This window comes from Microtus pennsylvanicus, chromosome 1 (assembly GCF_037038515.1).
Source record: "Microtus pennsylvanicus isolate mMicPen1 chromosome 1, mMicPen1.hap1, whole genome shotgun sequence".
In the NCBI taxonomy this organism is placed as follows: domain Eukaryota; kingdom Metazoa; phylum Chordata; class Mammalia; order Rodentia; family Cricetidae; genus Microtus; species Microtus pennsylvanicus.
In genome coordinates this window covers 147,995,137-148,015,647 of record NC_134579.1, presented here as the reverse complement: position 1 = coordinate 148,015,647, position 20,511 = coordinate 147,995,137, and the positions used below count along the sequence as shown (strand labels likewise).

General features: G+C 42.0%; 1 protein-coding gene across 1 annotated transcript in view; it reads right to left on the bottom strand.

Annotated features, from left to right (window-relative positions):
* LOC142857195 (vomeronasal type-2 receptor 26-like) overlaps positions 1 to 19,946 on the bottom strand; it is a 24,347-nt gene extending 4,401 nt beyond the window's left edge. Inside the window, exons 1-4 of the mRNA XM_075985015.1 lie at positions 19,738 to 19,946; positions 16,504 to 16,795; positions 10,697 to 11,494; positions 3,922 to 4,131 (exon numbers count right to left, since the gene is read on the bottom strand). Of these exons, the coding sequence (XP_075841130.1) occupies positions 3,922 to 4,131; positions 10,697 to 11,494; positions 16,504 to 16,795; positions 19,738 to 19,946 (1,509 nt within the window). The remainder of the gene's footprint in view (positions 1 to 3,921; positions 4,132 to 10,696; positions 11,495 to 16,503; positions 16,796 to 19,737) is intronic.
* Positions 19,947 to 20,511: the final 565 nt, after the last annotated feature.

Here is a 20,511-nt window from a genome sequence, read left to right as displayed (position 1 = left end):
CAGTGGCCCTCTCATTAACCTGGGACCTGCCAAGGATGACTCAGTTTATCTTAGCATAGCTCTACCTCCAGGCAAGGATTATGAAGAAGGAAGTGTGGGGTGCTGACCCTTCCCAGATCAAGACCATTGAAAAGTTCTTCAAAGGACTCCTGAAAACACATACTATGTGTCTTTCTTTCATGCTTGAGAAATCCAAGAATCGGAATCTCATTCTAATGTGGAAAACCTTAAGGCCACCATTGACTGGAGAGGCCACCTGAATAAAGTTAGACAAAGTTGCAGTGGAGGGGACACTTTCTTCACTGGCACAGGACAGAAAGCTGAGACTCCACACATAGACATAACTAACACAACACTGTTTCTAATATTGTTAATAAATATCAGGGTTTGAATCTCAAATGTTTCCCAAAGTCTCTTGTGTTAGACCACTGGTCACCTGACTGTGGGTATGTAAAGAATGATATAATATTGATGCTACAGTAGTTTCAATGTAATTGGACAAAATAAGCACAAACGGAGAGGCACTATGGGGGAATTGACTTTGTTAAAAGAAGTGTGTCACTGTGGGGGTGGATTTGGGGTATCATATGTGCTCAAGCCAAACCCAGTGACCCAGTTCACCTCTTGTAGCCTATGGGTCAAGATTTAGGACTTTCAGTTCCTTCTCGAGGACCATGTCCGCCTGCATGCCACCATGTTGCACCAAGATGATAATGAATCAATCTCTGAAAATGGAAGCCACCACAATGAAATGTTTTTCCTTTATAGGAGATGTTAGTGTCATAGTATCTCTTCATAGCAATAGAAACCTTAACTAAGACAGAAGTTGGTTCCTGAAAATTGGGTATTGAAGTGATAGCCCTGATAAAGTTTCTGCTTAATTAAACATGGACCATGGGACAGTGGATTAGAAAAGCAATAGGAAATTTTAAGTGATGCTTAATGCTACTATTGCTATACTACTAGGAGCATGGAAGACTAAGGGGCTGAGTGTGATTAGATAAACTGTTGACAGGGCTCAAGAAGTATCAGAAGAAAGGAATATTAATGTATTGCCTAGAGATTTTTCTTGGGATATTTATGTGAAGAGTGTGGCTGCTGTTTGCACTAGTCCACAGAGTCTGCTTGAGGCTAAATTGAAGAGTTTTGGTTTACTTTCATTGGCAGTAAAAATAAAATCTCAAAACAGCGTAATACAGACCCTGTCATGTGGCTATTAGTATTAACTCTAATGAAAATTTCTAAAGAAAAGGAGCAAGCTGAGCAAGGAAAAATACAAAATGTAAAATTTGAAGAGAAAAGAAATATCATGAACTGGCATAGAGCTAAATCCTGTGTTCAATGTGATAAACAATTTAAGAAATGGAATAAAGTGAATGTGGAACTCAGGGCAAGATCTCACTCAGACAAACATCTAAATAGCAAAAGCAAATTAAAGAAAGGCTTAGGACCAGGCATAATGGTGTATGTGTTTAATTCCAGAACTCAGAAAGCAGAGGTGGCAGATCTCTAAGTTTGAGGCCAGCCTAGTCTACAGATCCAATCTTAGGACAGTCAAACTTAGGCAGTGAATGGAACCATCAGAAACATAAAGATGGTAAAGATGTACTTGAATGAAGGGCCCAACTGCAGTAAGCAACAGAACTTGGCAGTTTGGCCATGTGGTTCTGGCATTAAGGATAGCAGAGAGAGATTATGGAGTTTGCCTCTAAGACTAAAGAAAGCCGATGAGGCATGTGGTAGGGGAGTCCCTGGATAAAGGACTGAAGAGGCCATTGCATGAGGCTTTGAAGGTGAAGCCTGAATTGCCTTGGAGACCCCAAGATGTTAGAGTTGCCAGAGCCATAGGAAACCTGTTGAGGAGAGCTGCTAACAAGGAGTGGAACCAGCCCAAGAGAGACAAGAGTGTTGTCGTCAACAAAGCTAAAAGTAGTTGGAGTTCTGCAGAGCATTTTAACATCTTGCATGAAGATACAGAGTTTGTCCAGCTAGTTTTCCATCTTGCTTTGTTCCAGTATTTCTCTCTATGCTCCCTTTTGACATTTTTGAACAGTAATGTATATCTTGTCATAATATACTGGAAGAATGTGACCTGATTTCTGACTTTGATTTTATATGAGATTACAGTTAAGAGATTGCACGAATCTCAGAAGAGACTGAATTTTGGATTTTTAAACGTTTCAACTGTGATAAATAGTGAGAACTTCGGACAATGGGCTAAATACAGATTTTATTCTAATATTGTCACAACTTTAGAAGGCCAGGATATGGAATGTGGTGGTTAGAATGTAAATGGCCCACATAAACTGATAGGAAGAGGCATTATTAGGAGGTATGGCTAAGTTGGAGAAGGTCTGACCTTGTTGGAGGAATTATATCATTGTGGGGGTGAGCCTTGGGGTATCATATATGCTCAAGTCATGCCAAGTGACATAGTTCACTTCCTGTGCCTACAGGTCAATTTGTAGAACTCTCAACTCCTTTCTCCAGCGTGATTTCTGCCTATATGCCACCATGTCCCATAAGAATGATTTTAGACTAAATAAACCTCTGAAAATGTAAGCCACCTCATTAAATGCTTTTCCTTTATAAGAGGTGCCTGGCTGTGGTATCTCTTGACACTAATAGAAACCCTAAGTAAGAGAATGCCTCTGACAAAATCAATGGATTAATTCCTCAATGGATTCGCAATCTGATAAATTATTATACATATTAGAAATAAAACATGGGACTAGGTTTAGGGTAGTGGACGGCCGGGCAGTGGTGGCACACGCCTTTAATCCCAGCACTCGGGAGGCAGAGGCAGGCGGATCTCTGTGAGTTTGAGGCCAGCCTGGTCTACAGAGCTAGTTCCAGGACAGGCTCCAAAGCCACAGAGAAACCCTGTCTCGAAAAAAACCAAAAAAAAAAAAATAGGGTAGTGGGACATGGAGGCTATGCACTGGTCAGATATAACTTGTTTACCTGTCTAATCTATCAAGATCCCTACCACCTCACATCCTGAACCACATGCTCTCATCAGCAAATTCTCCCACCACACATGTATGCTGCCCTGCATGACATACTGCCTCAATCACACACACTCCAAAGCAATTGTTACATCTGACCCTGAATCCTTCAAACCATGAGACGATTAAAACTTTTCCTCACTTCTCAGGTATTTATCATTGTGGCTGAAATAAACTAACACAGTAAGTAAACTGATGGTCTATAGAAAGGTAGCTAACTGAGGTATTATTAACTTCCTCTTCTCAGAGCAGGTCCTGAACACAGACACTGAATATATTTCCAAGGGAGCACCAACTACAGATTCTCATTTTATTTGTACATCTTGTTTGTTAAAACCTTCCCCCATTTCCATAAGTGTGGGTGGTGTAAAAATGTATGCATGCATTTGTACATCTATGTGGACTCGTGTTCGTGTATAAACAAGCACATGTGGAGGCCCAAGGTTAATGCTGGGAATCATCCTCAATTGTTTTGCACTGTGTTCACTGAGGCAGAGGCTCAAAGGAAAACCCAGAGTTCACTGATACAGCTAGTCTTACTGGTCAGTTTTCTGTGAGCATCTCCTTGTTTCCATGCTCCAGGGATGAAATTACAAGTGAGACTCACTGCCCACTCAGCATGTACAAGTGTTCTGTAAATCCAAAGTCTGGTTCTTAAACATGTATACAAAACAATTTGACCACTGAGCAATCTCCCAACCCCACGTTTTATATTTTCCTTTTTGCTCATGAATCAATATCATTCAGAGAAAGATCTCTAATGAGATAAACAGCATAGCCAGTTATAACTGACTGACCCAATCCAGAGACTCATCAACTTGGTGCTGAAATAGCAATGAAGACGCCTGAACTGAAATTTCCCTGTGACTTTAACACACTAGAATAAGTTCATCTCTGCATTCAGGAAACTCACTTGAATTTCCACCTTCAAATGGACCATCATTTTGTTCCCCAAAGAGACTTGAGGGTCTACCATTCCTACATGGACTGAACGGAATACACCCTCAGTGGTCTTCTGTCCTTGGAATATGTCAAAGTGTGTCACCAAATCTCCATTGGCATCAAATATAATTTCACTTCCATCAGGAGTCTTGAAGTGCACATTCCTAAGAGCTTGAAGCAGCTGAGGAAAGAAGGGAGACATTGTAGACCAACCATGGGTAGTCTGGAGTCTTGTCCAAAATACCACATTCCATTCACCTCTGCAGTGAGACAGAGTCACTTCAACCAAGGATTGGCACCATTGGGCATATGGGAGGTCAAGTATGTGTGATATATTCAGGAACTCACAAATATGTTTCTCTCTCTCTCTCTCTCTCTCTCTCTCTCTCTCTCTCTCTCTCTGTATGTGTGTGTGGTGTGTCTGTGTGTGTGTGTCTGTGTTACTGTATGTGTGTGTGTGTCTGCGTCTCTGTAGATCACTCAAACCATGTCACTAACACAGATAAGAATAATGGGCTAATGTAAGTTAAAAGAGTTAATAAGATGCCTGAGCAAATGAGCCAATCAATTTATAGTTAAGGTAGACATCTGTGTGATTTCTTTGGGACGTAAGAGTTGTGAGAACCTGGCAGGGCAGAAACTCAGACAAGAAATGGTGCCCAACATGTGAACAACTGTATCCACATAAAGCCTGAAAGAGCACAGGAAGTAATTCTAGACATAAAATAATAGTTAATCAAGTCTTACTGATAGCAGGATTTTCTCAGGTGGGCTCTGCTTGTTAGAGGCAAGCACTCTCATTTAAGAGAGGCTTCCTGACTCAGCTTATCTGCAAAAGCTTGCAGGTCTTTTTTTTTTTTTAACAGTTTATTCTCCTTTATTACTGGTTAATGTCCATTATACAATTACATCATTGTCTATGTTCAATGGACATGTAGTTTTTTCTAGTTTTGTCCTATGGCAATTTGTTTTTTTTTTTAATTTATTTATTTATTAAGGATTTCTGCCTCCTCCCCGCAACCTCCCATTTCCCTCCCCCTCCCCCGATCAAGTCACCCTCCCTCATCTGCTCGAAGAGCAATCAGGGTTCCCTGACCTGTGGGAAGCCCAAGGACCGCCCACCTCTATCCAGGTCTCCTAAGGTGAGCATCCAAACTGCCTAGGCTCCCCCAAAGCCAGTACGTGCAGTAGGATCAAAAACCCACTGCTTGCAGGTCTTTAAAGAGGTCCTGCCACAAAACACTTAAATGGTGTTGCTGAAAAGCTAACTGCATGCTTTCTGCTGGTGGCAGGAACCTTGAAACGCTATAGAGTCGTGGCAACAAACATAGCCAAAGCCAGTACATCCACAATGAGGCTAGAATCTCATAAAGCTAAGGAATGGGCTGGATCCAGCCATCAAAGCCATGGCTTTAATCTTACCCATATTGCTTAGCAAATTAAAGATTCATGTAGTCAGAAAAAGAGAGAGAGATACAGAGATTCAAAGAAAAAGAAAACCTACAAATGGTTTACAGTGTGTTAAAAAATAAATGCAGGCTTGGGAAAAAAGGTTAAAGTCCTTAAAATAAGAAAGAAAGAGTACTTGGGTGCTACACACCTTTAATCCCAACACTTGGGAGACAGAGGCAGGCAGACTTCTGTGAGATCAAAGCATGGTTGCATATGCCTTTAATCCCAAAGCCTGAGAGGCAGAGGCAGACACATCTCTGTGAATTCAAGGTGTGGTAGCACACACCTTTAATCCAAACACTTAGGAAGGAGAGGAAAGTGAATCTCTGTGAGTTCAAGGACAGCCTGGTCTACAGTGGGACTTCCAGGACAGTCAAAGATACACAGAGAACCTGTCTCAAAAAGCAAAACATTAAAAATAAAGATAAAAGAAATAGAGGTTAAAATAAAGCCATGTAAAGATGAAAAATACACAGAGAGTCTGGATACTATATGTTATTATGCTCTCTTTGAATTGTTTGAATGCTGAGGAAGGAGCAACAGCTGCTAAAAGATATTTGCTTATAAATGCTGCTGAATTAATTCAAGATAGGTATTTTGAAAATACCTTGACTTAAAAATTGAAGGCAAAAGGTATGTTACTTTGCAGAAGAGATTTTGCTTTTGTTTCCACAGGAAATGAGAGGATGAGGATTCATTCTGAGTTAAAAAAAATCAGGTTTGATCAAGAAAGACCACCTGAGAAATCTCCAATAGGAACAGATGGGCCAGAAGTCTGAGTTCAACATCCAGAACAGATTCAATACTTTTGCCTGAGTTGATCAAGACTCACAGGATACTCCAGTCAGGACTCGATCATAATACTAAATTTTCTTTAGGTCCCCATAAGATTATCAGCACCTGAGGAATTCCATCTGGACAGGAACGGTTCCTGCTTCTACACTGAGGAGCTACACCCAGAGAGTCAGTCAAAACAAAGACTGGACCAAGACACCAGGCCTCTCCTGGCTCCATTTGAAGGAAGAGATGGGAAGGCGCCAATGCAAGAATTCCTCCAACAACCTGAAAGGCAACATGACATCACCAGAATCCAGGGATCCAGAAGTAAAAAGAATTGTACACCCTACTCCAGAAGAATTAGAAGAAATCAACTCAAAAATGAATTTTATGAAAATAATAGACGACCTTAAAGAGGGGATGAAAAACTGCCAAAAACAATTAGAGATTACAAGATTATCAGCACCACCCACCAGCCGGAAGTAGCCTGAAAAACTATACTCACATTCCAACAAAAGGACTATGGATGTCCTTGGGTTTTTTTTAAAAGAGAGAGAGGGGAAAAAAGAAAAAAGAGAGAGAAGTGGTAAGGGACAATTGTCTATATTCTGTCAATGATGTGTTAAATAACAACTGATTGGCCAGTAGTCAGGCAGGAAATATAGTCGTGGCAACCAGACAGGATGTAGAGGCAGGTCAAGGAGAACAGGAGAATTATGGGAAGAGGGAAACACCCTCTGGAGTCCTGTCCAGCACAGAAGAAACAAGATGTGACTACGCCACTGAAAAAGGTACTGAGCCATATGGCTAACACAGATAAGAATAATGGGCTATTATAATTTATAAATGTTAATAAGAAGCCTGAGCTAATGGGCCAAACAGTTTATAGTTAATATAGACCTCTGTGTGATTTCTTTGGGACTTAGTGATTGTGAGAACTAGGCCAGTCAGAAACTAGAACAACTCACACTGTATAAACAGAGGATACCTCTCAAGAATGTTCTCTCCTTCTGCTACCATGTGGGATTTGGGAATCCAACTAATGCTTGAGGACAAGTCCTTTGCCCACTGAGCGGTCTTAGCAGCCATTAAAATTAAACCAATAACATGACAATGTGGTTTCTGCTCCCGGGTCTCATTTCGCTGTGCACTATTGTCCTCAGTCTTCCCATCACACTCAGAAGACTCCAAACTCTAGGAAGACCTCCACAGACTGGGCTCAGCTCACCTAGACTGCCCACTAACTCCAACAGTTCATCAGTCCCAGCCCTGTGGCTCTTCTGTTTGTCTCCATTCAGGGCCCTGACATGCTGGGCCTGCCATCTGCAATGCTATCATTTTTACCCATGCTGAGATTCTCATCCTCTTGTCTGGAACTCAGATACTTGCTGACATAGAAAACTACCCCAGCCTTTCCCTTCTCTTCACTTGTTCATACTCAGTCCACTTTATATCCTCATCATTAAGTATTCACAGACAGCTTGACACTTACGTGTTTTAATTTTGTGATGAAATCTTCCTTTGTAGTCCAGATTGGCCTCAACATTCTGTGTGCTAGCATGATAAACATGGGCCTTCAAGCCTGACCTTCTGCAAATTGTAATCTGTCACCCCCAGTCAAATGACAAAAATTATCACTGTTCCTCCTGTTTACAAACATATGTATGTTCACCAGGAACACACTATATAGCATTTGTCATAAGCCTGAGGATCAGACTCCAAAACACAGAACCCACCTAAATTTCAGGTGGATGTGTCAGCCATTCTCTAACTACATTCTCAGAACGTGGAGACAGGAGATGCATGAAAAAGATGATTACCGAGACTAGCCACATCAGCAAGTTCTGGAATTGAGTGAGAAACCATGCCCCAAAAAATAAGATGGAAGAATGATTGAATGGTGATTCCTTGTCATCCTCAGATATTCCCACAACTATGTACAAGTGAGTGCACATCCCACCCACTTGTGCCTCCATGTCCACAAACATGTGCACATATACATGTCCCATACACCAAAAAATGAAAAATAAATGGCATTTGATATCTGGTTGAAATTCTGATTTGCAGCACATCTATACTAAAAGTCATCCACTGTTTATCAAAGCTTAAATTTGCAGTATTAAAAACTCTATGATGTGGGATGCCCTTCTGTATGCATTGAATATGTATTGATTTTATTGGTTAACGAAAAAAGCTACTTTGGCCTATGGCCAGGCAGAATATAGTCAGTCAGGAAACCCAAACTAAATACAGGAAGAAAAAAGGAAGAATGCAGACAGATGCCAGCAGCTGACAAAGCAGCAAGATGTGAAGTCAATCCACAAACTCATAGTAAACTATAAAATAATAGATATGGGTTCATTTAAAAGTTAATAATAAGGTTAAGCTGATAGATCAAAATTTATAAGTAATATAAGCCTCTGATAGTTTATTCAGGAACTTATGGAAAGAAAAAAAACTCCACTTACCTGTTTACTGTTTTGTGAAATACTAATTTTACTAGGCATCCTGATGGTGCTAAACCAGGCAACCCACAGGAACTGGACTCTTCTGAGAAGAAATTCAGTTGGCCAAAAGACACTTAAGGTCATGCTCAACCTCCTTGGTGATCAGGGAATGCAAATCAAAACAACTTTGAGATACATTCTTACACCTGTCAGAATGGCTAAAATCAAAAACACCAATGATAGCCTTTGCTGGAGAGGTTGTGGAGTAAGGGGTACACTCATCCATTGCTGGTGGGAATGCAAACTTGTGCAACTACTTTGGAAATCAGTGTGGAGATTTCTCAGGAAATTCGGGATCAACCCACTCCAAGACCCAATAATACCACCCTTGGGAAAATATCCAAGAGGTGCCCTATCATATGACAAAAGCATTTGTTCAACTATGTTCATAGCAGCATTATTTGTAATAGCCAGAACCTGGAAACAACCTATATACCCATCCACGAAAGAAAGGGTGAAAAAGTGCGGAATATATATATATTAGAGTACTACTCAGCGGTAAAAAACAATGACATCGTGAATTTTGCATGCAAATGGATGGAAATAAAAAACACTATCCTGAGTGAGGTAACCCAGACCCAAAAAGATGAACATGGGATGTACTCACTCATAATTGGTTTCTAGCCATAAATAAAGGACATTGAGCCTATAATTTGTGATCCTAGAGAAGCTAAATAAGAAGATAAACCCAAAGAAAAACATACAGTCATCCGCCAGGATATGGGAAGTAGACAAGATTGCCGGGCAAAAACTGGGAACTTGGGGGTAACGAGGGATGGGGGTAAGGGGAAATGGGGTGAGAAAAGTGAGAAGGGGAGGATGGGGAGAATTTGGGGCAATGGGATGGTTGGGATAAAGAAACGGTGGATATGGGAGCAGGGAAGTATATATCCTACTTAAGGGAGCCATATTAGGGTTGGCAAGAGACTTGACTCTAGAGGGGCTCGTAGGTGTCCAGGGAGATGTCCCCAGCTAGTACCTTGGGCAACTGAGGAGAGGGGACCTGAAATGACCCTATCCTATAGCCATACTGATGAATATCTTGCATATCACCTTAGAACCTTCATCTGGTGATGGATGGAGATAGTGACAGAGACCCACATTGGAGCACCGGACTGAACTTCCAAGGTCCAAATGAGGAGCAGAAGGAGGGAGAACATGAGCGAGGAAGTCAAGACAGCGAGGGGGGCACCCACCCACTGATATGGTGGGGCTGATATAATTGGAGCTCACCAAGGCCAACTGGACTGGGACTAAATAATCATGGGATAAAACCAGACTCTCTGAACATGGCGGACAATGAAGGCTGATGAGAAGCCAAGGACAATGACACTAGGTTTTGATCCTTCTGCATGAACTGGCTTTGTGGGAGCCTAGCCCGTTTAGATGCTCACCTTCCTGGACCTGGATGGAGGGGGAAGGACCGTGGACTTCCCACAGGGCAGGGAATCCGGGCTGCTCTTCAGACTTGAGAGGGAAGGGGAATGGAGTAGGGGGAGAGAGATAGGAGTGGGGAGAGGGAAGAGGAGTGGGGGGAGGGGGAGAGGAGTGGGGAGAGGAGGAGAGAAATGGGAGGTGGGGAGGAGGCAGAAATTTTATTAACAAAAAAATAAAAAAAAAGAAAAAGAAAATAAATAAAAGTAAGAGCTAGTTAATATTAAGGTTAAGCTATTAGATCAAACTTTTATAATTAATATAAACCTCTGAGTGTTTATTCAGGAACTGCTGGAAAGGAAAAAAACACTTACATATTTACTGTTATGTGAAATACTAATTTTACTAGGCTTCCTGTTCTGGTTAAATCAGGCCACCCACAGGAACAGGACTGTTCTGAGATCCCACACATGGCATGGATTCCTTGGCATGTTCCTTCTAAGAAGCCTCTCAGTAACAAGTATGAAACATCCTTGCTAAAGCATACAGTCAGCTGCACCTCTATAGCTTGGTCAGAGTCAATGTCCTCTTCCCCAACCATCCCGGAGTCACGGACTGCACACATATCTCTCTCACCTGCCAGGGCTGGAAGTCCTGGGAATCTGTACTTTTCCCATCCTGCTGTCCACTGGTTATCATGTCTTGCAGGGCATGGGCAATGCTGTAGACCGCTGTGTAAGCAGCATCAATTTGACTCGCTTCTGGGAAAGGATACTGCTTGTTTATCAGACTCTCATTCCCTGAGCACAGCTGGACACCCTCTGTCACTGGGCTGCTCTGGAGGGGCCATGTGCAATCAAAGGTGATCTCCCAAAACTTCTTTATAAACATGTCTTCTGGAGTCTGGCTGGGGCGTAAGTTAGCAAGGAACTCTGGGAAGCCAGTAGCCCTGCTGCTGTGATACAGAAGGCCAAATGTGCCAAATAATACTTGGGAAATGCCTGGAATAGACAGGGCAAGTGCCATGTGCATACTGTTCTTGCTGACCCAGACCTGCCCTGAGACAGGGACACTCAGTAGACCGCGAAGAATAATTTGGATATTAGAATAACTTAGGAAAACCAGAACAACCCTGGCTGTGCATTTCTGCATCTTCTGGACAATCTCTCCAATCTTCCCCATGGACTCATGGGAAGGGACATGGAAAGTGAACTCAATGCACACACCAGCTAGGCTCAGCTCCTGATTGGCCAGAGAGCTGGCCTGCTGCCCAAAGTCATCATCATGGGCCAGAATGATCACCCAGGACCACTGAAAGTGAATGATCAGCTGGATCACTGCACGGCAAGATGTGAGGTCACTAGTCACAGTCCGAAGGAAAGATGGGAACTGGATCTTGTCACTGAGGCTGGGTAGTGAGGACGAATAACTGACCTGTCAAAGAAAAGCCACACAATAGAAGGGTGAATGAGACTGGGAATTATGCATACGCTGATGATCTGGTTTGAAGGTGGGAAGGAGAGGGCTAGAGACATGGCTCAGCAGTTCAGAGCCCTTGTTCTTCTTGTAGAAGACCCAAGTTCAAGTCCTAGCACACACCAGGTGGCTCACATCTCCCTATAACTCCAGATCCAGGAAATCTGATACCCTTTTCTGGCTTTCTCCTACAAATGTGGCATAATCTCACATATATAAACATACACATGAATGTATATTAATTTTAAAACGCAAATAATTTTTAGGAAAGGACTTGAGCATCCTGTATTGTGATGGTCCTATAAGCAGTTGTGGCCTCTCACTGGCTGCTCATCCCAGACACAGCCCTTTGGCTTCTGGAATGAAGCTCAAAACTTCAATGAATGAAGCCTTACCTGCTCTCCTCTCAGTATCTGACCTTCACCTACATCCTCATATTTGGTTCCTGCACCTCAGTTAGGTTTAGTGTGACTCTCTGGTTAGCAGACAGCTGTGATGCTGTTCTTTTTCATTATCGTGTGTGTGTGTGTGTGTGTGTGTGTGTGTGTGTGTGTGTGTGTGTGTGTGTTGACTGACAGGACATGTGTGGAGGTCAGTGAACAAATTGTGGGGACTAGTTCTCTTCCACCACATGGATTCCAGGGGTTCAAACTCAAGTCGTCAGGCTTGGTTAGCATCTTTACACCATCAGCCATCTTGCTGTCCCTAGTAGGAACCAATGGGTCCCAGGTAGAACCAACAGGCACAAATAATGATCAGCTCTTATCACACCACCACTGTGAGTGAGTGAAGATGTGATAACTGGGGATCAGTGTCTGTGTTTCTTTTGAGGGACACAGAATGTGGCTGCTCAGCATCGGGGTATGAGTGCAAAACCTTCTCCTGCCACTACAAGATGTGGAAAAGACTTGTTGTCTTAACACAGAGACCCTAGTGGTTCATATGCAGGGATAAGGCTGACTCAGTCTCATTCGTGTGGTCATGACAGCCTATGCAATAAAATAGAAGATATTCAGTAAGTTTTGATTACAGACAAACAATGGTCATTTTTGTATAAGCTTACTCCATTAAAGACATTAAGAGGTAATAACAAATTATAGTTTATGTAAATTTAAAGGTAGACTATAAATAATTCAATCTTTCCCTAATATTCAAATTTGTATTATTTTCCATGCATGAGTGTTCTGACTGTATGTATACATGATTGTTCACCACAGATGTGTCTTGTGCCCTTGGAGGACAGAAGGACTTCCATTAATGGAAAAGGAGTTACAGATACTTATGGGCCAACATGTGGGTGCTGGCAATTGAAAGGGGGTCCACTGGAAGAACAGACAGTGCTCTTAACCTCCGAACAATTTCTCCAGTTCCTGAAACTGAACCGTATCAGGCAGCCCAACGAGTTTATAAATTAGAAGCTCTTGAGGTGTGTTTAATATATTAATTTTCTGTTCAGGACACAATAGAGCATGGCACTTAGGATTCAGAGGAAAGAGGGAAAGAGAAGTTCAAGCCTGGGCTACATGGAGAGCTGCTGTCTCAACACAAACACACACACATAAACACACACATATACACACACACATACACACACACACAAACCCGAAATAACATAAATGAATCTTTTGTACATGACATGATACACAGAGTAAGAAATGGAGACTTTAATCATTAAGATACACCAAATTGTGATGGGATGCATATATGCTTAACGGTTAAAAACACCAGCTGAAAAATCCTGAGAATAGAGCTCAGATCCCAGTACCCACATAACAAGATAGGCATCCCTTTCATGGCTACAACATCAGCTCAAAAAAGGGTGCAGTCAGGATGTTTGATGGAACGTACTTCCAGCCTAACCAAGGAAATATGTGTCCTGAATTAAGGGAGAGATCCTGCCTCAAAGTGATAAGTGGAGAGGGAAAAGTAGGCCATCAGATGGCCTCTTACAGCCTCCATAACTATGCAAGGATTCACACACTTATGCGCGCGCACACACACACACACACACATACACACACACACACACAGAGGCATATACTCAAGGACACATATGCATAAGCTATGCCAGAATTTCAAAGAAAGAAATAAACCTTCCTTCAGCCAGGCTTGGTGAAACACACCTACAATGGAGCATTGGGAGGCTGAGGCGTGAGAATGGATCTTCAATTTCAAGGCCATCCTATTCTACATAGTGAGTTCTAAGCAAGTTAGGTTTTCTGGTTAAGACTCTGTCTCAAGAAACACAATTACAAACTTTACAGAACTCTACAGTTCAGAAGCACTTTAGTGAGAACCTATCTTAAGAATATTATAGATAAAACTTTGGAAACAATTTTGTGAATTGTTTGGTCCCCGCCTCATAGGAATTGGAAAGCCGATCTGGCAAGAAAAAAATGTAAAAATATGAGTCACACAAAGAAACTGAAATTTACTCCAATTTAGAGATTTCATTAGTGAAAAGCAAATGGATTTAAATCATAATTTTCATACAATGTTTATGTTAAAATGTAAAGCTGAATATATATATATATCTATTTGTCTCTCTATATAAGCATATACAAGAGAAAGGGTCTCATGTAGCCAAGGCTAGCCTCAATATCAATATATAGCTAAGAATAATATGGTCCACTGGATGCTCCTGTCTCTACCTCTTGACTGCTGTATTACAACAGCACTAGAGATAAGAACCAGGGCCTTGTGTGCTAAGCAAGTGCTCTAGCAATAGAGTCACATCCCAGAGCCTTAGGGACTATGATGGTGTGAATCTAAGATGTTACCAGAAGGTTCACATGCTGGACACTTGATTAACAGAAGATGGGCTTCTGGGAAGTGATTGGATCATGAGGGATCTGATCTGATCAAATGGAGTCACAGTGGTGGCATTTTATAGACCCCATGGAAAGTAGGTTGGAGGAATCAGATCTCTGGAGCTGTGCCCTGGTGACTCTGTCTCTCTCCTCCTGACCACTGGAGTGTCTGTCCCTCGGCACATTTCTGCCATGAAGCTCTGTGTTAGCACAGGCACAGAAACAGAGGCATCTGATGACCCGGCTGTGAAACTGCAGAAATTCAACCAAAAGAAATCTTTCTGCTCCTAAGCTGTTTCTTTCAGGCATGTCTGTCACAGCAAGGAAAGTCTAATAAGAATTTTAGTGATTGAATAAATGGTTCAACAGAGTTGTCAATTGATCCAGCAATTTTATCTACATTGCTAAAATAACCAAAAGTATAGGAACATAAAAACCCTATAGTCAAATATTCCCAGAGCCAGTATGCATGAGAGCTGCAAAGAGGAAGCAAATGTGGTAGTGATGGCTCACTGGTGTGAGAGAAACATGTGACAAGGAGCAACGTTAAGGAGGAAGAGCTGACTTAGGCTCACGGTTTGGGAAAATACAATCCATGGGGTGGTGTACACATGGCAAAGAACAACTCGATGGAAGCAGATATGGCCCTGGTATAACAGGAGGCAAAGAATATACAGAAAATGGGACCACCAATTTAAGCCTGAATCCATACCTCCTCCAGTGGCTCTCCTACTAAAGGTTTAAAAACTTTCTAAGAAAGGCCCAGGCTTGGGTGATAAGTCCACAAACACATGAGCATATTTCATATTCAGAGGTAAAGGAACTGATAAAAGGATAAACAATACATGGCCTTTCCATGCAAAAGATTATAAGTATTCTTAAGGAGAGAAATGTTGGCACTTGCTACAACATGGATGAACCTTAAGGCATGTTCAGTGAAAGAAGCCAGGCCAGACACCTACCTATAGTGTGAATCCAGTCATGAAAAATGAACAGAAAAACCAAATCCACAGACACAGAAGTTAGGTTAGAGGTTGCTTCAGATTAGGAATGATGGGATGTGGTGCCAATGGGCTTGCTTGAAGGAGGTGTCTCTTTGCAGGAAAAAGAACATGTTCCAAATCACCTACGGTAATCATGCTAAGATATAAGTCACTAAATCATTCAACTTAAATAGATAAATTATCCTGAAGTCACCTCTTCAAAACTATAAACTGAGAGGTTTGCCATATATGGCCACCCTGTGGGAATGACAATAATGGGTGGGTTGATGGGAAAATCTGTGAGGTAGAAGAGACTATTGGCATGGGCTCAATTTTCTAGACTCAAATCTCAGCTCTGCTAGCTACAGCCAGGTGAGATGACTGATAAGCTGTGTTTTTTTATTTTCTTTGTTTTTTGTCTGTTTGTTTTCTCATTGAGCTGGAAAGATGTCTCCGCAGGTGAAGGTGTTTACCACCAAGTCTGGAAAACTGTGTTTACTTCCCCGAACCAACATAGAGGAAAAAAAACTGACTCGCAAAAGGTGTCTTCCAACATGCAGATGGGCAAAATGGCACTGGCGTTGAGTATTCACACAAAACACACATAATAATCATCATCATCATCATCATCATCATCACTGTAGAGATAATTCAATGGTTAACAGTACTTACTACTATTTCAGAGAACTGAGTTTCAATTCCCAGCACCCTTGTGGAAGTGATAAAACATCTGCAACACCATCCTAGAGAATTCCATGTCCTCCTCTTATTTCCATAGGTATAAGGCACACATGTAGTACATGTGTGCATATAAATATATACATAGATGCATGTATACACACATATGTGTGTATAAATATTTACATATGTGCATATATGTATATGTACATGTGTATGTATACATGAAGGCAAAATACTCATACACATAAAATAAAAATAAATAAACCTTTAAAATATTTATTAAATAAAAAAGAAATGTTCTCAGCTTCCTGGTCAATGAGAGGGATGCCAGTTCTCTCTTAACTAGCTTTATCTGCATATGGAGGGGAACCATGTTGCACATGGAGAATACTTGCAGGGAGCCTGGCTCCACAGCAGAGCTGCTCACGCCTGTGGCCATCACCATCAGTTTCTCTATCCTCATTCATGAAGGAAGAAGGCTTGAGTAACTCACCTGGGGAAACTTGTACAGCCCCAGAAGTCTGGCCATGGAGACAGTCAGGGATGACCGTGTGTCCCCAACCAGAGCAGCCTGAGGAGAGCCATGCTGACATGTATAGTTGGGGATGGGCTCCTCCTGCCTCGAGAGAAAGCTCATTGTCTCGTGGACAGCTCCATGCACTGAGTCCCCAGAGTTTCGAATGGAGAAGCCCAGAGTCAAATTGGGCAACAAGTGAGCACTCCTATTGATCTCCTCAATGGCAAAGACAAAACTCTGGGCCACGCGGTAGCCCCACTTGGAAACGCTGAGGGAAAGAGAAGCCCACATTTATACCTCATGATGGGGTAAACTGAACACGAATAAACACAGGGACTCAAGAGATACAGGTAGAACAACATCTCCACAGGTATTTCTACATAGATGTGCCGAGGCGCACAGTTCAGAATACTCAAAGGGGAGCGAGAGGGAATGTGCAGCCAGGAATCAGAGGGGACAGTTTCAGAAGACAGAATGGATAACTGAAGATCTATTGAATTAGCTGGGTGTGGTGGCACACTTGTTTAATCCCAGCACTCTGGAGGTAGAGCCAAATCCAGGTACCAAGAGCTAGCTATATAAATAAAGACTTTGTCCCATCCAAACAAAGAAAAAAATTATTGTACAGTATGCTTGGTTAGAATTAATAGTAACTAACATCTATTTGAGAATTGCTCATAGTAAGAGCCAGAAGACAGGGAGAAGAGATGTGAAATGCTGTCTTTGGTACATGATTTGTACATAACAGACATGTGAGCCTGCCTAAAGCCAATCGTGCATGGGAAATTTTCATCTGTGGCCCTACAATTCCCTGTTGAACTATTCGCAATGGTTGTATTCTGGGGAAAAGACACTCATTGTAGTCAGTCATGTTCCCAACAGGTGAACCCACAAACTTCAGTACACAGTTCCAGACCTGAAGCCATATAGACAGCCTTGGGTAAAATTGGAGGGTCAGAGCTGGGTCAGGTAGTGCATGCCTTTAATCCCAGAAGAGAAGAGGCACAGCAAGCTAATCTTTATGAGTCTGAGGCTAGCCTAGACTACAGAGTGAGTGCCAGAACTGTCAGGGCTACACAGAGAAAAACTATAAAAAAAAAAGAGAAAAATGGAAAATGGAGTTTGAGGTCAGCCTGGTCTACAGAGCAAATTCTAGAATAGTCAAGTTTAGGCAGTGAAGGACAGAAATCTGGGGAAGATGTAATTGAATATGAGGGCCATGTTCCAGCCCCAGCAAGCAGCAGAACTTGGCAGTTTCGGGCACATGGTTCTGGCTTTAGAGTTAAGGAGAGAAGAAAAGCACTATGGAACATTCCCCATTAATAAGGAAAGCTGCTGAGGACAGGCAGGTGTCCTTGAATGGAGGCCTAAGGAGGCCACTGCATGAAGCTGTGAAGTTGAACCCTGGAATTTCTTGGAGAACCCAAGATGTTGGAAATGTCAGAGTCATGAGATTCCTGCTGAACAAAGCTACAAACAGGGAATGGAACCAACCCAAGAGAGACAAGTGTGTTGCAGTAAACAAAACTAAAAGGAGTTGGAGATCTGAAGAGTGTTTGGACATCAGACATGGAGGTGCAGAGTTTGGAGTTTGCCCACCTGGTTTTCTATCTTGCTTTGGTCCAGTATTTCCTCACTATGTTCCCTCTCTTATGCTTTGGAATGGTGCCATTGTATGCTGGAAATATATGATCTGCTTTTGGATGTTGATTTTGTAGGTAATTACAGTTAAGACATTGCATGAATCTTAGAAGAGACTTTGAACTTTAGACTTTTAAAGAAGTTTGTAACTGTAGTAGATTATGGGTACTTTTGAAGATGGACTGAATGCATTTTTGCATTATGATATGGCTACAAGTTTTTGGGGTGAGGGAGTAGAATGTGATGTTTTGAAATAAAATGGCCCCCAAATTAAGGGGCACTATTAGAATGATTTTCTTAGAATAGCTGTGGCCTTATATGAGGGAGAGTGTCACTTCAGAAGCAGGCTTTAGGGTTTCCATATGCTCAAGCCATGCCCAGTGAGACTCTCTACTTACTGTTGCCTGCGTAACAAGATATATCAGCCACTTCTCCAGCACCACATCTGCCAGCATTAAAGTTTGGAGGCAGGAAGATACTGAGTTCTAGTCTAGCCTCATGAACACAGTATAACCCTATCTCAAAAAATAAAAAGAAAGAAAGAAAAAAAACTCAAAAGCAAGCCATAGGAGCCAGTGTGTTGCCTTGTGCTTGCAGTCCTGTTTTTGAGGGCTAGCCTGAACTACACAAGAGTTCCAGAGTAGTCGGAACATAAACTGAGATACTATCTCAAAAAAAAAGTAATATAAATGATTTCAAGTGGGAAAACACAGTAATAAAAATCTCTTGCATTTGTGACTGAATGAAAATAATAGATGTTACTTTAAAAAAGCACTCTTAAATGGTTTTTGACGCAGGTCTCATTGTGTACCCCAATCTTGCCTGGAACTAATAATACTCCTGCCTCAGCTTCCTGAGTGATAAGAGTACAGCCATGTGTCCTATGCTCAATTAAAAGCAATAAAGATAATTACAAACATTTCAAAAATAAATAATAACCAAAAAGCTTGTTTTAGAAACTACAGTATATTACAAAAGCTGGAATGATTATATCCAAAGTGGAACTGTTCATATGGCTAACGTCATGAGCTGGATCTCCAGGACCTCATGGACTGAATGTGGTGGTGCAACCCATCATCTCATCACTGGGAAAGTGGAGGCAGGAGATCAGAAATTTAAGGTCATCTTTGACTACCTAGTGAATTGCAGAGTACATGATGCTTAGAAAAAAATAACAAGCAAAAGGAACACAGCACAGAGAAATCACAGGGATGATAAATGATGAAAATCTATTATTTACACATTAATCCATTCAGCTAACACACCTACATAGACACTATTTTAAGAACCTTGCATATACAGAAGAATCAAGAAGCCCCACCTGGCCTACGGCGGGCAGACATTACACCCACTTCATGAGCACCCATACTTCAGTCCAGGACAAACAACAAGGACAGACAGACAGAGGTGATGTAAAAGGAGAGCAACAGAGCTACTGCATGGATACACAGACAAAGGTGGTGGCCATCTAGCTGGGACTCTGAGAATCAACCACTATCCAAGGCTTCACACAACCTTGTAAAGCTGCTTCTAGGTTTCAGAGACTCCCATTCCACATCCAACACTTACTCTGAAGCCAGCAGTCCAGATGGTGGGACAGTGAAGTCAGACAGGGTACCAATAGAGAGATCAAAGATGGAGAAGCTGCCCCCCACCATTACATCCCCAGGACGGTCAAAGTGACGCCTCTGCCTTGGCAACAGCCAGGCTCTTGGTGCAGAAAGAGCAGACACAGAGACACAGCCAAAGACAACAGGAAAGAGAATACACAGCCACATGCCTGCTGGGCACCAGGCAATCAGTGACAGGACAGCCTCATATGAATCAGTAGCCTGCAGTGAAGGGGCTTTTATATGGGAGAAAGTTCTTGATTAAGGGCCTAAAGCTAAGACCACACTGGGAATTCTAGGTTTGCTGACTGTGAGAAGAATATTGTTCACTACATGATGGAGGTGGGTGACCACTAAATCCCAGAGTCATTAAAAGTTTTATTCCCTTCTCCTGGGTCTTCTTAGACTCTTTGCATCCAAGGTCACAGTTTGGGGCATCATTTGTTGACTGCAGGAAAGGCAGCAATGGGTCTGATTGTCTCCTGAGGGACTTGCAAGCCCAGGAGCAGCTGTGCTCAGGACAATGTTTGGTAGCGAAACCCCTGGTGAGTACAAGAACAAACAGCCCAGTAACTGAAGTGAAATATTTAGTACATTGTTCACACTCTATAGCTCCTGAATACACCCCCCCATGTGTCTCCCCTGTGTTGATCCACTATGTTCTGGGTGGTTTTTGCTGTTTCTTAAGAATTTTTCAGAAAAGTTTATCTACCACAATTTGGAAATACACACA